This window comes from Camelus ferus, chromosome 29 (assembly GCF_009834535.1).
Source record: "Camelus ferus isolate YT-003-E chromosome 29, BCGSAC_Cfer_1.0, whole genome shotgun sequence".
Lineage (NCBI taxonomy): Eukaryota > Metazoa > Chordata > Mammalia > Artiodactyla > Camelidae > Camelus > Camelus ferus.
In genome coordinates, this window is record NC_045724.1 from 7,576,748 (window position 1) to 7,594,830 (window position 18,083).

Sequence of the window (18,083 nt, forward strand, 5' to 3'; positions counted from 1 at the left end):
ATGGAAACAACCCAAATGTCCATCAACAGATGACTGGATAAAGAAGTTGTGGTATATTTATATAGTGGAATACTACTCAGCCATAAAAAATAATAAGTTAATGCCATTTGCAGCAATATGGATGGACCTGGAGAATGTCATTCTAAGTGAAGTAAGCCAGAAAAAGAAAGAAAAATACCATATGATATCACTTATATGTGGAATCTAAAAAAAAAAAAAAAAGACATAAATGCATTTATTTACAAAACAGAAACATTCATAGACATAGAAAACAAATTTACGGTTATCAGTGGGGAAAAGGGATCGAAAGAGATAAATTGGGAGGTCAAGATATGCAGATACTAAGAAACATATATAAAATAGATAAATAACAAGTTTATTATACTATATAGCACAGGGAACTATATTCAATATCCTGTAGTAACTTATGATGAAAAGGAAAATGAAAATGAATACATGTATGTGCATGTATGACTGAAGCATTATGCTGTACACCAGAAATTGACACAACGTTGTAAACTGACTATACTTCAGTAAAAAAATACATATACAAAAAAAAATCAATATAGATCCCTTAGGCCATCTCTCTTTCCAGGCAAAATCATCATTTAAGTAAGTGCCCTGCTCAGTGTCATTCAGGGCTACTCTAGCTCTGCACTGCTCTGCACTGCTCTGCACCTGGACAAGTCTGTCAGCATCTCCAGTCTGCATCTGTCCCTGTCACAGAGTCTTCTGAGCACCACCACATGTGCTGGGTTGTAAAATCCAAGTATCAGAGGAGCTTGCCTGGTTGCCTAGACCTGATGCAGAGTCTGATCTTTTCTGGGCCCCACTCAAAACTGGCAGCTTTTTGGGTTACTTGGTAAAAGCGTTGAAGAAGCACATCCAAATGAGGTGTTTGTTGCCTGCAAAATTCGAAGGACTGCTAGGCATTAATTGAGATTCTTGCTTAGTGGTAAGAAAGAGCATCTTGACATAGCCCAGAACACTGGCTCCCTAGGAATTTCACCAAGACTCAGCATTCTTGTGGGATTGATTTCCCACCCTCTGACATACGTGTGTCTAGATAGTTGCAGCTTTCTGCTTCCAGGTCCAGTCAGCGCGTGTACTGGAGCAGCATGCTGTCCAGTGGGATGGAGTGACAATCAAAGTCTTTGCAGACTAGATTATGACATAGAGCTAGAGAATTAATGTAACCCTGAGGTATATAGTCTTTACTAGCAGGTCTAGAAAAAGAAAGCATTTGTTCGATAATTATTGCATACCAGGTGCTGGGAGATACTTGATTTGCTCCAGCCATGAAATCACATCTGGAACAACAGCTGGAGTTACCACTTGATTAAATTTATGGTAATAAGTTGTCATTCTCTAAGACCCATCTGTTTTCTGCAGGCCTCCTAGGCAGGTTGAATGGGCATGTGGTAGGGATCACCACTCTGCATCTTCCAGGCCCTTGATCGTGGCACTAATTGCTGCCATGCCTCTAGCAAGCAGTGTTGCCTTTGCTTTACTTGTCTGGTAGGTAGGGGAAGTTCTAGTGTCTTCCACTTGGCCTTCCCTACCTCAGTAGCCCTTACTCCACAGATCAAGGAACCGATGTGGGGATCCTGCCGATTGCTGCGTATGCCTGTTCCAACTGTGCAGTCTAGAACAAAGGAGATAACAACAGAGCAGGTTCATGGGGTGGGTCTGAGCTGACATTCCATTCATCACGTGATCTCCTTAAGCCCCTGTTCTTCTGACTGGTATTGAATTGGTAGTGTCAGAGTTAGTGTAAGTTCAGATGATCCATGAAAAGTCTCATTACTTCTCCTTCCCCAGTGGACAGTCATTCTTGATAAATAGTCACAGCTCCCTTTGGGAAAGCTTGAAGGAAGACTGGTGGTGCAAATTTTCGGTTATGTAGCAGGATCCTTCCTCAAGGGTATATGACCTCCTCTTCATTCAGAAGACTTGAGGTCTAGAAATTGGTTCATGTTTGGGAATAGATTGAGGGGCCGTAACGTTCATATGTGGTGACTCAAGTCAGACTTCAGTTCTCTAGAACTAGAGTTTTCCATCTGTTTTATTTCTAAAGACACCATAATCAACCAGCCAACACCAAAGAGCTCTGCAGGTCAGACTATGCTGATGACTGCTCAGGCTGCTGCCCACCGCGTTGGCGGCTAGTAAGTGCTGACTTGACTCCTGCCAGTGAAGGATCTCATTTTCTCCTCTGAGTTCAGGGAGCTCTTTTTGGCAGTTCTCTGTCAGTCCCGGCCTACAGAGAATAGCCACCACCCAGCTCATCAGGAATGCTGGTGCTCCCTTCACGAGGTATTCTCTTAGCCTTGGTAAAGTGAGTATCTGATAGAGCCTTCTAGGGGCTATAGTAAGGGATGGTGACATCATAAATCATAAATGCACTCCAATATTCCATTCTCCTCAAGCCTTTGGATACCTTCCTCTGTGGTATACTAAGGAAGTTCTGGTATTTCAACTTCATCTAGTGTAATGTATCTTTGGGTTCAGGTTTCATTCAACCAACCAAGCAAACTATTAAAAGCCACTCCAGCCACTTAAGCTAATAAATTGTATCTGAATCTCTGCTTAGTGAGCCCATATTAGTAATTTGGCCCTCTCACCCTGATTTAGTATCCTTAGGATCCATTCCCTTATATATCCCCAGTTTCTGTTGATATAAATTGGCAAAATCATGCAGTTCTGATTATCCAACCTCCTCTCATAACTATTTCGCCCTATCCAGCATAATTACTCTCCTGCTGCTATGATATACCTCTATTATAAAGATTTCTAAACATTTTTGGTAATGCCTCTTTAGTAAGAAATTTTTGAGCACATGTTCTAATATTTACTTTAAACAGATTTATATATACTATAGTACTATTTATTATAGACACTTTAAAGCACTTACAGAAAAACAAAGCATTTTAAAGGGTGACGTAACAAACCATGACTAAAAGTTTCAGCTGAGGCTTTGTGTAAGGACATTCCTCACCTGCTTCCATTCCAGATTCCTCTCTGGGCCACCACATCTGCACCATCCCCCACCAAGCGCTGATGCCTCCTTTCTCTGGCTCCTCTTCAAGAAGAAAAGGAAGGGAGAGGAAGTTAAAGAGTATATCTGGCTTCTTAAAGAAAAATTTCATTTCAGTATTTTTTATTATTGCTGAAAAGTGAAAATATACAGCAAACTGACTTTTAAAAATTTCCTTTGTAAAGCATTATTATTCCTACCATATTATGCCTTTGTATTGAATTGTATGCATGTAAGTATCTCTTTTCATGTTTAGGGCTCTCCAAAAAATGTGGAATCCTTCGCGTCCATGCTGAGACATTCTCCTCTTACACAGATGGGACCTGCCAAGGACAAACTAGTCATTGGACTGCATCTTTCATATTGTGGAGAATGATCTCTATATCGATTTTGGCGGCAAGTTTCATTGTGTATGTAAAAGACCAGAAGTGGATGGAGAGTAAGTAGAATCACTTCCAAGTGCTTAATAAGAGTGTGCATAATAGTTGAGATGCCTCAAAATTTATTGGCGATTTTTGAAAAGACAGAAAATATGCTTATTTCTCTTCATAGTGCTAGTTAGTCAAGTTGGGCCAGATTCATGTCTTCTCAAAGCAGTAGGAGCAAGTTTGGGGGAAGATTGGAATGTTCATCCTGATAATAAACCATTCCACACTGTAAAATTAAAAGCAGCTATATGTGCTGCTCAGGCCATTTTACATGTAACTTCCTGCCTCTTCCTCTGTCCACAGTCTCTTTCTGCTTCCCAGGGAAGCATCTGCTTTCTACTTCTTTGTGCTCCTTTTTCTTACTCTACCAGAATCTGATGCTTCAGCATTTTCTTTTACTTACTATTGTACATCTGTTCTCAGGATTATGATTTTTCCCATTGTATGAACAGAATTCATTCTGTTTATAATCTGTGTCAAGATATTTGTGAATATGAATACACATTGTGTAAACCACTAAGATGGGAGACCTGGGAGGAGAATGTAGAGTGAAAAGAGACGTGGAACTAAGATTCTGAGATCGGAAAACAACAGTAAGCAAGATAGAAATGAATTTTTTCCATCAATTTTTAATGTACTTTTTTTTTTAATTTTACCATTTCTGACAACCAGGATACATCTTGTAGTTGATACAATTTAATTGGCATTTAAAAATTCTTAATAGTACTTATGATGACTCTGGTAATCAGTGGCATCTTAGGATGAATTACAGTGATCAAGAAGTTTGTGATGTTTCAGAATGAGTCAGACTGTAAAAATGAATAGAGTTTACTCTAACTCTAAGGGAGCAGTTATGAGAATGGGTTGCCTCTGTCCTGAGAGCTCTGAATATCTTAAGGTCTGTTTGATACCAGGGCTCACTCAGTCAGGAGACAGGAGCTTCTACCTGAATCTGAATAGAACCTGACAAAATTAACAGAATACACATTTCCTTAGATCTGTGATGTTTGAGTAGATATTGAACAGCTGGCTCTCCAATAAATAAAAGGCCCCGATTTGATGTAAAATACTCCCGCCATGGCCACTTTTACGTTACCAGTGTGATGTCACTGAATGTGGAGTTGGGAATACGTGTGCACAGTCACTCTCACAGGCTGGTGCAGTCCTGCTCCAGCACACCTCTCTTCAGATAATCAGAAGCTACACAGTGTCTTCGCAAGGTGAGTGGTGTAAACTGGGTGATACCTGTAATAGAAACTGGGTTCTGTGCTATGTGGCATGAGAGGTAGTGGCTCAGTCTTGACTTGCTCTGGTATGTCAAGTAACACACAGGTTTAGTCAAAAATGGTAAGACCTAAAGAAATTTCTAAGTAACTTGTGTCCGTTCATCCAGATTTTAATACTATAATCTGTATCTATTGTGTAATGGGTTATTGAAAGGGTTGAGTTAGACAATGTCTGTAAAGATGGACAGTGATTAGTATATAGTTAAACAGATGTTACTATACTGTTATTATTCCTTAAATCCTGGTGGTTTAGGGGTTTTGTGACCTCATGATGACACCCATCAAGAATTCCTACTGAGGAGGGTTTATAGAACATGCAGGTATGGAGATATGTGCTGCAGTAACATGACTGTAATTAACAAGGCAGGGATTCAAACCTAGGGCTGTGTGTATCCATCACCCAGGGACGTTCTTTCACTCTACTGTGCTTCTCTCTAAATCCTACAACATGCAGCTACTAAAGTGTCACATAAACCTCCTAAAATAGTCTCACACATAAACCAGGTTTAAAATAGGGACCCTGAAAGCAGCGTGGTAGTGAAGCTCTGTAAAGGTCTGTTAAAGCCTGGTAGGTAGCCTGTTCTAGTATCCTGGGTTATGGTGTCGATGGTACAGTGTGTTTGGATACCGTTACCATCAGTAAGCTGATGACCAGTGGGTCTGGGCTTTGTTTCAGAATGGATGTGAATCATAATTGTGGTGAGACCTGAAGTCCCAGGAACTGGTTAACGTCTGACGATGGTTAGTAGCTTAGAGTCAGCATGCCTTCTGTTATTTGGGAATGATATATTTCAAAAACATTTATTTAGCAAATAATGGAAAGTTGACTCTTTACAGATGTGACATTTAATTTTTAATTGATTCTTTTTATAGACATGTCATCTACTTTCTCGAACCATGTTAGACCTTAAGTTGTTTAACCTGTTTTTTGCCTTTGTTTTGATGACCCAGTGTCATAATTATACACATTAATTCCTGTATTGTGTCACAACGCAAATATACAGACGTATTGTTCCTCAGCCACATAACCTTCCAGTTCTGTCATTTTCTGTGTCTTACTTTGTGGTGTCATCTTTTTCTACTGCTGTATCTGTGACTGCATTTTTAGCTTTTTTAGACTTCCCAGTTTTCTTCTTCTAATATTCTGATGCCTGGGAAATTGGTCACCAAATTTGTTGTGCTTAAAGCAAGAACAGTTAGAGTTTGAGTCAGGACCTCGCAGCCTCTTCTGTAAGTAAAGTGTATGTACTTCAGTACATGAACTTCAACATGCATTTTGACAGCAACTCCCCTGCTTAATTTTAATTCTCTTTGGGTTCTGTGGAGACTTGATGTCACCAGATAACTAACTTCCTGGTAAGTGAAGTGTAACCAGCTCGAGGTCTTGCCCGTGCTGACTGCCTTCACTGATGCCCTTGATAGGGATTGTCACAGATCAGAAAAGTGTGTGTTGAACCAGTCAAGGTGCTGAGTGTCTTGGACAAGAACAGTTGTTGTGGGTGAGACTTCAACACCTCCAGTAGGAACAGTAGCGAAAACAAGGTGGGATTATTGAGTCTCAAGTACTATTTGAGATTCTACAGTGAATTTGTAAGTAAATGAGTAAATTTCTTAAGAACATTGTTAAGCCCAAAGTCTTGCTTTATGCATTGATTAGGTTGGTTGGCTTGGAGTGTACCTATAGTGACATTTTCTCGATTTCAAGAACTAAGCTGCTGATGTTATTTAATTTTATTTTTAAATAAACTGGGCCATGGTACTCAGTTTTTCACTGAGTCAGCAGGCATTTAACGAGCAGCTATTATTTACTGTTTACTGTGTTCTGCAGGAATGGAGGAGAAGAGGGGATTGATGATGGAGTCAGCTTGTGTCAGAGACGGTTACCCAGAGGAACTAATGAGTGAACTGAGTTGTAAAGGAAGGGTAGGAGATACCAAGTGCAAAAGATGAGAGGGAGCCAAACTTATAAAAGTTTTCAGTGAGAGAGAGCCTGGCCCTTCCAGGAATTCAAGTGGCTTAGTTCACTTAAGTTTAGGAGAAGTTGGAGGGGAGAGTAGAGGGATGGGCAGGACCCAGGTCTTCAAGGGATTTATACACCATTCTAAAAAATTGGGGCTTTGTTCTGAAAGTGGTAAAGACACATTAAAATATTTTAATAGGTAACATGGACCTCACTTGTGTTTCATTGAGATCATTCTGGCAATAGTGTAGTGTAGTGTATAACAGAAGAATGTAACTAGAGCTAGGGAGGCCAGTAAGGAAGCTTCTGGAAAGAAATTATAAGAATGTGAATTAAGTCTGAGGGTCAGGAAAGGAGAATTTCATTAGTAATTTAGGAGATAGAAGAAACAGGTCTTGGTGACTGAGTAATTGAGCGTTGTGTGTCAGAGGGAAAAGTTTCTGATGATGTTTGATTTCAGACCTGAATGACTAGGTAGATAATAAGTTGGGTTGGGGAAGTGGAGAAAGGGAATGTATTATGTTGATATTTTTGCCTGCTTCAAAAATAAAAATTAAAATGCCCAGATTTAGATCTGTTTGATTCTCCCATTTTCACTCCTGGTTATACTACTTCTTGTTAGTATCAATTAAGGAACATTTTTCTTTTTACTGAAATATAAAATCCTTGTGGTTAAACCATGTTTATCTTTTTGGTTAAAGAGCCTTATTCTCTAACTTTTTATTTCATTAAGTTATATTTTAATTTTGATTTTTTGAGAGTTGTATACCTTTCTGTAAAATCCTAAAGTTCAGTTTTACAAGTAACATCCATTGATTTGCTAATGTTTTGTGAAGATTGTGTCTCTTAAAGCAGTATTTCTACACTCACATCTCTCTCACAGCACACATGATTGACAGCTCTGAAAAATCAAAACAAGCATGATTGGCAGTTCTAAGGTAACTAGCACGTACACTGAATATTATTTGTACTTTTGTTTGACACTGGGGTGGAATAAACAAGCGAATTGCCCAGTCTTTGTTTCTATTTCAGGTTGTGGGATATATAGGGTCACATAAAGGGTGGGATGGATACTGAATGTTTCAAAAAAAAACTGAAGTTTTCAAGGTATATTGGTGGAGGAAAAGAGAAAATGAGAATTTGAATTAAGTAGTTCTTTTTATTCCAGAGGACATGGTTCACAATTTAAAAGTATGCATATTTTTAAATAGATTGGTGGTTGAAAATCATTCTATTAGATTTTCCTTATCAAATCTCTGATTATTTTTTAGGATAAAAGAGTATCTGCTATATATAATTTTTAAATAATAAAAACCTTAAGAATACATATAAATTATAAAATATCTCAGAAATGATCTGAGTTCATGAAACACATATAATTCAGACTTTGAATAACATCAGACTTAAAAAAAAGTTCATAGATACAGAGAACAGATTGGTGGTTGCCAAAGGTGAGGGTGGGGGTGTGGTGAAATGGGTAAAGGTGGTCAAAAGGTACACATTTCCAGTTATAATGTTAATCAGTCATGGAGATATACTGTATAGCATGGTTACTATAGTTAATAATACTGTGTTGCATATTTGAAAGTTGCTAAGAGTAGATATTAAACGTTCTCATCACAGGAAAAAAAATTCCTTTTGTACCTATTTATGGTGATGGATGTTAACTGGACTTACAGAAATCATTTCACGATATATACAAATATTGAATCATTATATTGTCCCCCTGAAACTAATATAATGTCATATGTCAATTATACCTTAATAAAATTTTTTTTAAATGAACAGCGTTAAAAGTTTCCTCCCTTAAATATATTGCATAGCAATATTCTTTTGGATTGATTTTTTTCCTATTGGATTCTATTTTGATTGATGTACAAAATTGATTTGCTTCGTGTAGCATATTCACATATGTCTATTTATATGTCCAATAAGTTTGCCTTATATGCCTTCCCAGGATTGTAGAGGTTAAAAGTGAATCTGGAAACTACTATGGTGGCTGCTTGTTAAGGAATGCTAGCAATTAAGTATTCCCACGAAAGCTTTGAAGTTAATATCTTAATAGGGCAACAAGGAGAAAAAGTCGAGGCTACATTCCTACAATTGCTTCCGGCTGTAGTTCTATTGACTTAAAAGTAGATTTTAGAAAAATTAAAAGTTATCTTAATAGAAGGTGTGAGTTCTATTTTAGTTTGTAGAATTTCATATTAATTTAGATTGCCACTTGATAACATCTAGAGACTTTCAGGGACCCAGAATTTCAACATATATTTTGTCATTTGTGGTTAAATAAGAACAGTAATAGCTAACATTTGTTGAACACTCTGTGCTAGGCACTTTGCTAAGAGATTTGCATGTGTGTGGTTTTTTTTTTTAAAATCTTTTCATTAACCTAAGGTGGATACTGTTAACATCTTCATTAAAAAGCATTGTAGAAGCAAAGGCTTACAAAGTGACTTACCCAAGGACAGCCACTAGTAAGAAAGCAGACCTGAGAGAATGTTACCTCTAAGTCTATATTGTTACCACTGCTTTATAGATACTAATCAAATACACTTCTAGGGTATGTGTGTACGTGTAACTTGTTAAGTTTCTCAGCATATTGAGTATCTTAATTACAGTGTGCTGAATGCAGTTTAGAGGAGCTGTGTGACATCTTTAGGAAGAAAGATGCACAGAGCCCAGTAACACAGGGGCTATATGAATAAATGCCTAAATGAATGATGTGGTTAAGCATAGAAGTGTTCAAAGGAGAACTGGAGGAGTGAGACTGAATGGTTTCATGAACCAAAAAAGAGGCTCCTCAAAGAGATGGAACTTTGGCTAGATACTGAAGGATAGGGGAAGGGGTGCTGGGAGATGGATAGTGAGAGGACAGTGGTGGGGCAGACGGCATGAGCAATGGGCCAGAACTGAGAATGAGCTTGGTGGGGTTGTATTAGTTATCCAGATCTGTGTAACATACTACTCCAAAACTTAGTGGATTAAAACAAACCGTTTATTGTCTCACACAATTGCTGTGAGTCAGGTATCCAGGAGTGCCTTTGCTGCACAGTTGTGCCTCAAGGTATCTTACAAGCTTCAGTTAAGATACTGGTCAGACTGCAGTCATTTGAAGGCTTGACTTGGGCTGGAGGATTTGCTTCTAAGGTAGCTCCCTCACATGCCTGGTGAGTTAGTGCTATTTGTGGGCAGGAGGCCTCAGGCCTTGTCACATGAGCCTCTCCACTGGGCTGTTTGAGTATCCTCATGACACGGCAGGTGGCTTCCCCCTGAGTGAGTAATATCTAAGAGAGAACTTGAGGTGGTTGTGATGTCTTTTATGACCTAGTCACACAGTGTCCTTCCTGCCATATTCTATTCATTAGAAGCAAGTCACTAAGTCACTCAATGGGAGGGGAATTAGTCCCTAACTTTTGTCAGGAGGTACGTACAAAGTATGTGTACATATTTTAAAACCACCATGGGTCAAGAGCCCATGACTTGGCTGAAACTTTAAGGACTAATGAAATATTTGCTTTGCTAGGCAGGAAAGGATGCTTATAGAAAACTCTGAATTTTAAGTTGAAAAGTTCTGACAGTGGAGATACAAAGGAGTCACATTTGGGGATTGGTGTTTTTGGACGATGACACCGGCAGTGATGTGTGAGACGGAATGGACAGGCAAGGCCAGTTCTGAGACTGTTATAATAATGCCGGCAGGCGCTGACTAGGGGCTGGACGAGAGTGAGAAGAGATGGGACAGGAAAGCTAGGAGAGACCATTCAAAGAAATGACTAATAGGCTTTGGTGACTAATGCTTGAGGTTTCCTGCCCAGGTGACTAGAAAAATGGAGGTAACAGCAAAGGGGAAGTTGGGTAGAGTTGCTGTTCATAGGGCAGGCTGTGGAGCTCAGTTTTAGACATGTGGTTGTTCTGTAGATGTTTGGCCATATGAAATTGGCTCTATGAGAAATTAGGCTGTAGACCTGGAATGAGCAACTTCATATCTGGCTCTAAGATTCTATGTCTTCTGCCTTTATCAGCAAGAACAAGACAAAGCAAAAAATCAAAGACAGTAGCATCATTGCAGATTTCTGTTTGCTCCATATTAAGTGAGAGTGATTTTTTTCCCCCCAAAAGAAGTCTTGCAGTGTTCAGGTTCAGACATCCTGTTAGAGCTGAGTAGCTTTGTTTCTAGAAGTGAAGTGCAAATGTAAAAATAGCAGATGGGACCCTTCTGGAGAAGTAATATAACCTTCCTTGCCAGGTGTATTCAGTATTGGTTCATATTCTACATTTTCAACCAGAGTTCTGGAAATTATTTCATTCATTTATTTGTAGATTTCTTATTACTTTACCTTTTTCACTCGCAGGCCTCTTGTTCCTCTCTTCCACCTCCTTAGGAGATTACCTTATCTCCTTCTTTATTGAAATTAAGTTCATTCGTTAGTTTACTCTCTATGAAATTTCTGGATGTTTTAAGTAAAACATTGAATATCTGAAGTTTCATATGATTCAGCCTAATACTCTCTGGCTTTCCTATTCTTTACCTTAAATTTTCTGTATATCATCTTTTCTAGACAATTTGAGAAAATTGAAAACATTTCACCTTTCGAACTATTTTTCTGTTTCTCCCTGACCCCCTAAACTGCTCTTATTTCCTAAATTTCTATTTCTTCCTCAGCTCAGCCCACCTGACTCTGCCCTCACTATTGTACTAATTGAAAGCACCCTCTTAAATTCATCAGTGACCTCTGGTCACCTGCCCAGTCATTTTTGCTCAAGTTCTCTGTAGCATTCAACACTGCTGGCTGTTCCCTTTCCTGAAATTGTCATCTACATCCACTTTCCTGGTTCTCTTACTTCCTTGTTCTTTTTCTACATTCCTATAAAAGTGCTTTTTTAAAGTAGTAGGAAGGGATACAGTGGTCTTTGGAATGTGCAGGGAAGTTGGACTGGGCAAATATCAGGAAGAACATGGGCATGGAGGGCAAGAGGCCTAGGTTCTAACCCAGCATCAGTCAGTATGTACATCAAAAGTCCATTTACCTAAGAGTCTAAGCCTAGGCTAATTTAATTGTTTAAAAAGGAGTGTTTTGGAACACCCTTATTTAAAAAAATCCAGAATTATAATAATTGAAAAATACTTTATAAGCCTATAAATGACACTTACAACTATCTCCATTTATATGAAGCCCTTCTTTTATTTGGTAAATTCAGGTTCAACAGATAGTTCTGTACTTGAAAATTTGATGCTTTGCTTTAGCTTGTTTTAATTTTTAAGAAAAGATTTTTCCATAAATATACTACAGTTAGACTTCTTTTAAAGTTTTAGTTCACAACCTTAATTTTGGACCTAAAATAGAATACTTTGTGTTGCTTTAAAAAATGCAAATTAGCTATTAAATAGGTATAATTAGATCCTTAATTAATACTGATTGAGCATAATATGATGTTCATGTGGATTTTATGCTATTGCCTGTGTCGTTTTTGGATTTATTAAGCAAATTATTCCTTTCTTGATATATTTTCCTTGAAAGCATTTTCTTTTATATATAGTACGTTTTTGAAAATGAGGTTATTAGTTATTTATTTTATATATACCTATCGTAGTGTGGAATATATGATTTGAAGTTATTTGGCTTCTAAAATACATTGCTGTGAACATACTTATTTTGAGACTTAGCATTTTTACTTGAATTAACCTTACCTCTAAACTTCTATTTTACTCACCATCCATTTTTTTTTGGCCTTGACATTACATTTATTTTTTATTTATTAGAAAAACATATGCCAAATTATCTTTGAAAGTTAACAGCTAAACATAAATGCTTTAAACCTCAAAATCTATTCTAGAAACTAAATATCTTTCCCTAATTGCAATTGCAAATATTTTAGCCTTCCTGTTTCCTGAATGTAATTTATTTAGAAACTTTAATTTTGAATTTTACTTGTTTTTTCCCCAAATACTGTGCCTTCAGCATGAATTTTTAAAACTTGTTTCATTTATTTCACTGATGGAAACATTCTGAAGTTTGAAGGAAAAATGTTCCAAAACTGGTACATAAAGTTTAGTATATGCTGTGATAAAAATTCTACATGTGTTAGTAAGAGTGATGTGATGGTGATGTTGGTGACTGACAGCAGCCACTTCCTAATTTTTCTAGCACTCTTATGAAGTTCTCCCTCCAAAGGAATCTTAAGAAAATAAGCATATGTTGTAAGTTCACCATAAATATTCATTGCTTGCTTTTTTGATAGACAGGAATCACAAAAGCATTCAGCCAACAGTAGGTGTTGCAATTACTGGTTGACATATACTGGCTATTAGTTGTCCTTAAGGAACAGAATTGCCTTCAGTGAAGAGTGTTGAGTATTCCTGTTTCAGTAAAGAAATGAGATCATCCTAATTTTAAGAAGAAAAATGAAATTACTGTTGAATTAAATGAGAATTCATTATTTTCCATAATGAAATTAGGATTTACCCATTCTCGTCTTCATAGTTGTCTAACATTATCATAATTATTATAGGCGACATACCAGCTTTAGCTTTATAGCCAGCAGTTTGTAACTTTAGCTCTTACTATGTTGACTCACTTTTCTAAGTGAATCATCATATGTGGTTTAAGCTTATTGATTCTAAAATGAGAATTCCTGAATTTGAATCTTGGCTCTACTAGGTATCACTTGTGTCATCTTGAGCAAGTTGCTTAACTTCATGGGGCGTCATTTTTCTTGTCTTTAAAATGGATGAATGAAATGACTACCCCAGATGGTGTGTGTGAGTTGCATGAGGCCATCATCGTCATCATCATCACGACAGCTGACATTACGGAACCTTGGCTACATGTCAAATAGCTAATGATACTTTACATACATATCTTACTATCATTATATCTACTTTACAGAGGAAGAAAGTGAGCCTCAGAAAACTTAAGTGACTTTCCAAATCACTTAGACTTGCATCAGTTGCACGTAGCAGAAAATTTGAAGACTTGTGGCCTAAACATATAGAGACTTATTTTTCTTGCATAAGAATTCTCCATACTGATGGCTTCTGGGTTTGCCTCAGCCTCTTGACAGCATTAGCGCTGTCTTATGCCTGCATCATGGATACAATAAGGCGGCTTGATTCTCCTGGGCTACATATCTGTGTTCAAGAGAGGAAGAGAGCAGGGGACGGCATGATCAGCTTCTCTGTCCCTTTTATCAGGAAAACAAAAACTTTTTTAGAAACTTCTTCCAGACTTCAGCCTACCTTTCCTTGATCAGACCTGTAAAGGATGCTCCTCCCTAACTGCAGAGAAGGCTCTGAAAACAAGCCTTTAATCTTTTCTTTGTGGAGTGCTGCAGGGGAGAAGCGGGGCAGCATATTATTTTCCTGTTACTTAGCCAGAGGGCCCCACTGCTTTGCTTAAACTGCAACAACTATTCCGTGGCAGAGCTGGGATTCTAACCCAGGTGTATCTTGCTCTAAAGACCTATTTCTCTGATTCTGCCTCTCAAAACATCCAGACACCATCACAAGCATTTTAAATAACCACTTTCCAACATTTGTACATAGGTACAGTTTTTCTTCTTGAAATTTTGTATTTTTCAGAATAAATATTATTTACCTTTTTAGGTTGGCTGAATTTTGAAGTTATAGGTTATGTGTCCCTATCTTCAAATAAAAATATGAAACAAATTAGTGACTGAATGCTTTTTCTATTAGAAATGATTGCCAAGATATGTTTGTTTCAGGGAATTTCTGGTAACATTTTCAACTTTATATAGTAAAGAAAAAAAAACCAATACGTAATTAAGGTAATGAGTTTTTGCCTCTTTCCGTTCTAATTATTATGTTTTAAGTCATGGTAAATGAGTTTGTTCTATGCTCATTTCCTAGGGGGTAGTTATCCACTAATTCCATTTTCTGGAAAATAAAATTATGTCACAGTTCTTGGAAACTGCATATTTATTTATTGTTTGGTTTTTTTTCAGAGATGGGGTGGGATGAAGAGTGGGTGAAATGAAGGTCATAATCCAAATTTTCTATTCTGTCCTCAAATACATACCATAGCTTATTACTCTTATTTTTTCTTTTTAATATTTGAGGTAAATTACATTGAATTTTGTAGAGAAAAAAGGGATAAGATACAGTACCATTCTGAGCTAGGCAGCATTACCCACATTTTGCAGCCAAGGAGGATGAGACCTAGAGAAGCTGGAAATGTGTGCATTCAGTGAACTGGTGCTCAGTACAGTTTGGATTGGGGCCCAACTTGTTGCATGATGTATTGGGAGGATACAATCCCCAACAGCCTGTCCACTTGGGACAGATTATTCTGTTTCTTTTAAAATATTTAAGTAACATGTTTATTAAATAAAACATACCTCTAGGTATCACTTTTTACATTTGAACAACTTTTTGTTGGAATAATCTTTTGTAAAATAATTAAGAAACATTATTAAGTATAAGTTGTAGTTTATCTTAAGCCACACCTATTGACTTCTGTTTTACCAAGTGACTTTATCAGAGATGTTACCAAGTAATGTTTATCTCATGGAAGCTAAATTCAGCCACAGTGTGAACGATAAACTGTCACTAACAAATAAGCAAGTGGGCTGTTCCCAGTTGACCTTTCTAGTCTGCATTTCAAGGTATGTCTTTTTAAGTCATGACCTTATGATGTGGGATGTCTACATTTCTGTATTTTCAGGTTCATTTTTTTGAATTGGATAATTAACCAAGCATAATATTTTAAGTTGCATTTTTATTATAAGAAAAAGGAAAGTTAAAAAAAAGTATACATCTATCATTGCAAATATCATCAAATACTATATTCTTTTACGTTACAATTTTATGGCTTACTGAAAATGCATAAATTTCAATTTATGCAAATATTCTTTCCCATTTTTCTATATACTGTTTTGTTTATTATTTTAAAAAAGCACTACTGAACAAAGCAAACCCAATTAATTCTGTTGGTTTCTTCATTTTAGACTAAAACTTTAATTGATTTATTTATATACTGATCACTACAATGTCAAAGCTAATATTATTCAGTGATCAAGCCAAATTATTAAAATTATAATTATGTTGGTACTTTTGTTACTGTTTTCTTTGGTTTTGTTTCAACTTGTAAAAGTAATGCAGTCTCGTAAAAAAGCTATGGGAAATTCCCGAAGTAGCAAAATTTTAAAACTTCGTAGGTCCAATTTTGTAACCACGTATGGTGATGAGTATTAACTAGACTTGTGGTGAACATTTCACAGTATATACAAATATTGAGTTGTTATGTTGTATACCTGAAACTAAAATATAGTCGTTTTTATGTGTGTATATATATATATATATAGTTATACGTCAGTTATATCTCAGTTTAAAAAATAGTGCTAACACTCTAAAAACAAAACAAACAGATAAACAACAACAACAAAAAAACCTTTAAAGGTCTACCAGTCATTTTGGTGAATATCCTTTCAGTCTTTTCATCTAGACACAGAGTTTCGTTTTGTTTGTATATAGTTTTTATCATTTTCTCTATATAATTTTGAATCACAAGTTCCTCACTTAGTCTCATAGCATAACATTTCTTGTTATGAAGGATGCTTTATATATCACTGAATATAACACAATTTCTTTAAGCATTCCTATTTATTAGACATCTATGTTGTTTCTGTTTTAACCATTACAAGTGACACAGTTGTGAACATCTTCAAGGGTAAGACATCTAGACTCTTTCCTGAGGAAAGATTAAGTGGAATAACGAGGCTTAAAGGTTATTGATATTTTTCAGGCTTATGCAAACAGATTGAACATTTCATGTTTATTTATTAATATTTCCTTTTTTGTAAATTATCAGTTGATTTGCTTAGCTTATTTATCTTTTGGGATGATTATAGTATCTTCCTGATCTATGTACATGAGCTCTTCATATAATTAAGATTGTTCATCTTTTTATTTTAAAATTATTATTTTATTACAAAAGTAATTCAAGCTTATTTCAGAATACAAATTCAAATAAAGTAATGGAAAAAACAGATCATCTAGTTGAAAGCATTTTAATGTATAATGTAAAAAAATTTCTTATAAATCATATTTTTGAATACTGTTTTATTTATTTTATAATCATATTTTTGAATATTATTTTAGGTTTTCCCTCCAAATAGATATCTAAATATGTCATGAACAAAATTGTTAAAGACTATATAGCATTCCACTACTATAATTTAACTAGTCCCCTATTGGTATACATTGACACTGTTTCCAGTTTTCACTATTTTTATTAACAACCCTTCAGTGACAAATGCTGTGCATAAATCTTGGTATGATTATCTGATTATTTCCTTGAAATAAATTCTTTGGAGTGGGAAGGCTGGAAAGGGTATACATTCCTTAAAAGTTTGTACATGTTTCCCATTTACCACAGAGGAACTGTTTTACTATAACACTAGTTGTTACCATTTTATTTTTCATGTTTGCCAGTCTAATAGACAGAAGTACTGTCATTGTTTTAATTTGCTTTTTTGATGACTAGCAATGTGAACATCTTGCATTGACTTAATTCTGAAATGACTGTTGTATTTCCATTTCATTGGCTGATTCCAGCTGCTCATTAGTCTTTTGGATTTATCACTTTCCTATTAATTTTTACTCTTTGTTATAACTGTTAAAACTATTTGCTACCAGTTTATTGTTGGTTACCATTGCCATATAAACTTTCTCTATTATTATATAATTGATTTAATATATTTTTTCTTTTATAGTTTCTTGTTTGGTTATCATACTTAGAAAGACCATTGCCTCCATGGAAATACTGGCATGTTTCCTTGTAGTATTTTATAGTTTTATAGTTCAGTCTTATTTTAAACTATTTAAAATTTATTTTGGAGTAAGTCAGGACTCCTATTCTCCCCCGCCCACCACAATGATAATTGCTAATATCATTGAGGTCATATTACCTCCTATTATTTTTCCTAAGACACATTTATTTGCATCTTAACCTCTCTTATGTCCTTGAAATCACCATTGTCCAAGTGACACTTCTGACAGTTGTCATTGCCTGCCCATATGCAAAATTATTTATATTAACTTATTTTTTGAGCTATGTCCTTGATGAACTGTAAACTACAATGTATTGGGTCATTCTCAGCAGTTTTTTCTTTGGTAAAATAGAATAGGAGATATTAGAATGTACTGCACATAGCAAGACTAATTCTTACTTTTAGGAAACTTATTTCAGTTGTGTGTTAATGTGTATGTTGAAGGAGATCTCTTTGAGGGTGCTGGATCATGATGTAAACTATGATTCTTACTCTGTCAGCCGTCATTGTCCAGAGAGTATAATGGTGAGGCTAAAGGCAGTTATGGAGGACTATAACCACTGCTGACCAGAGAAGGCAAA

The 18,083-nt window shown here is 36.2% G+C and overlaps 1 protein-coding gene across 1 annotated transcript in view; it reads left to right on the top strand.

The window, feature by feature from the left end:
* MRPS28 (mitochondrial ribosomal protein S28) overlaps positions 1 to 18,083 on the top strand; it is a 75,998-nt gene that overhangs the window by 8,113 nt on the left and 49,802 nt on the right. Inside the window, 2 exon segments of the mRNA XM_006193924.3 lie at positions 3,294 to 3,389; positions 3,391 to 3,476. Of these exon segments, the coding sequence (XP_006193986.2) occupies positions 3,294 to 3,389; positions 3,391 to 3,476 (182 nt within the window).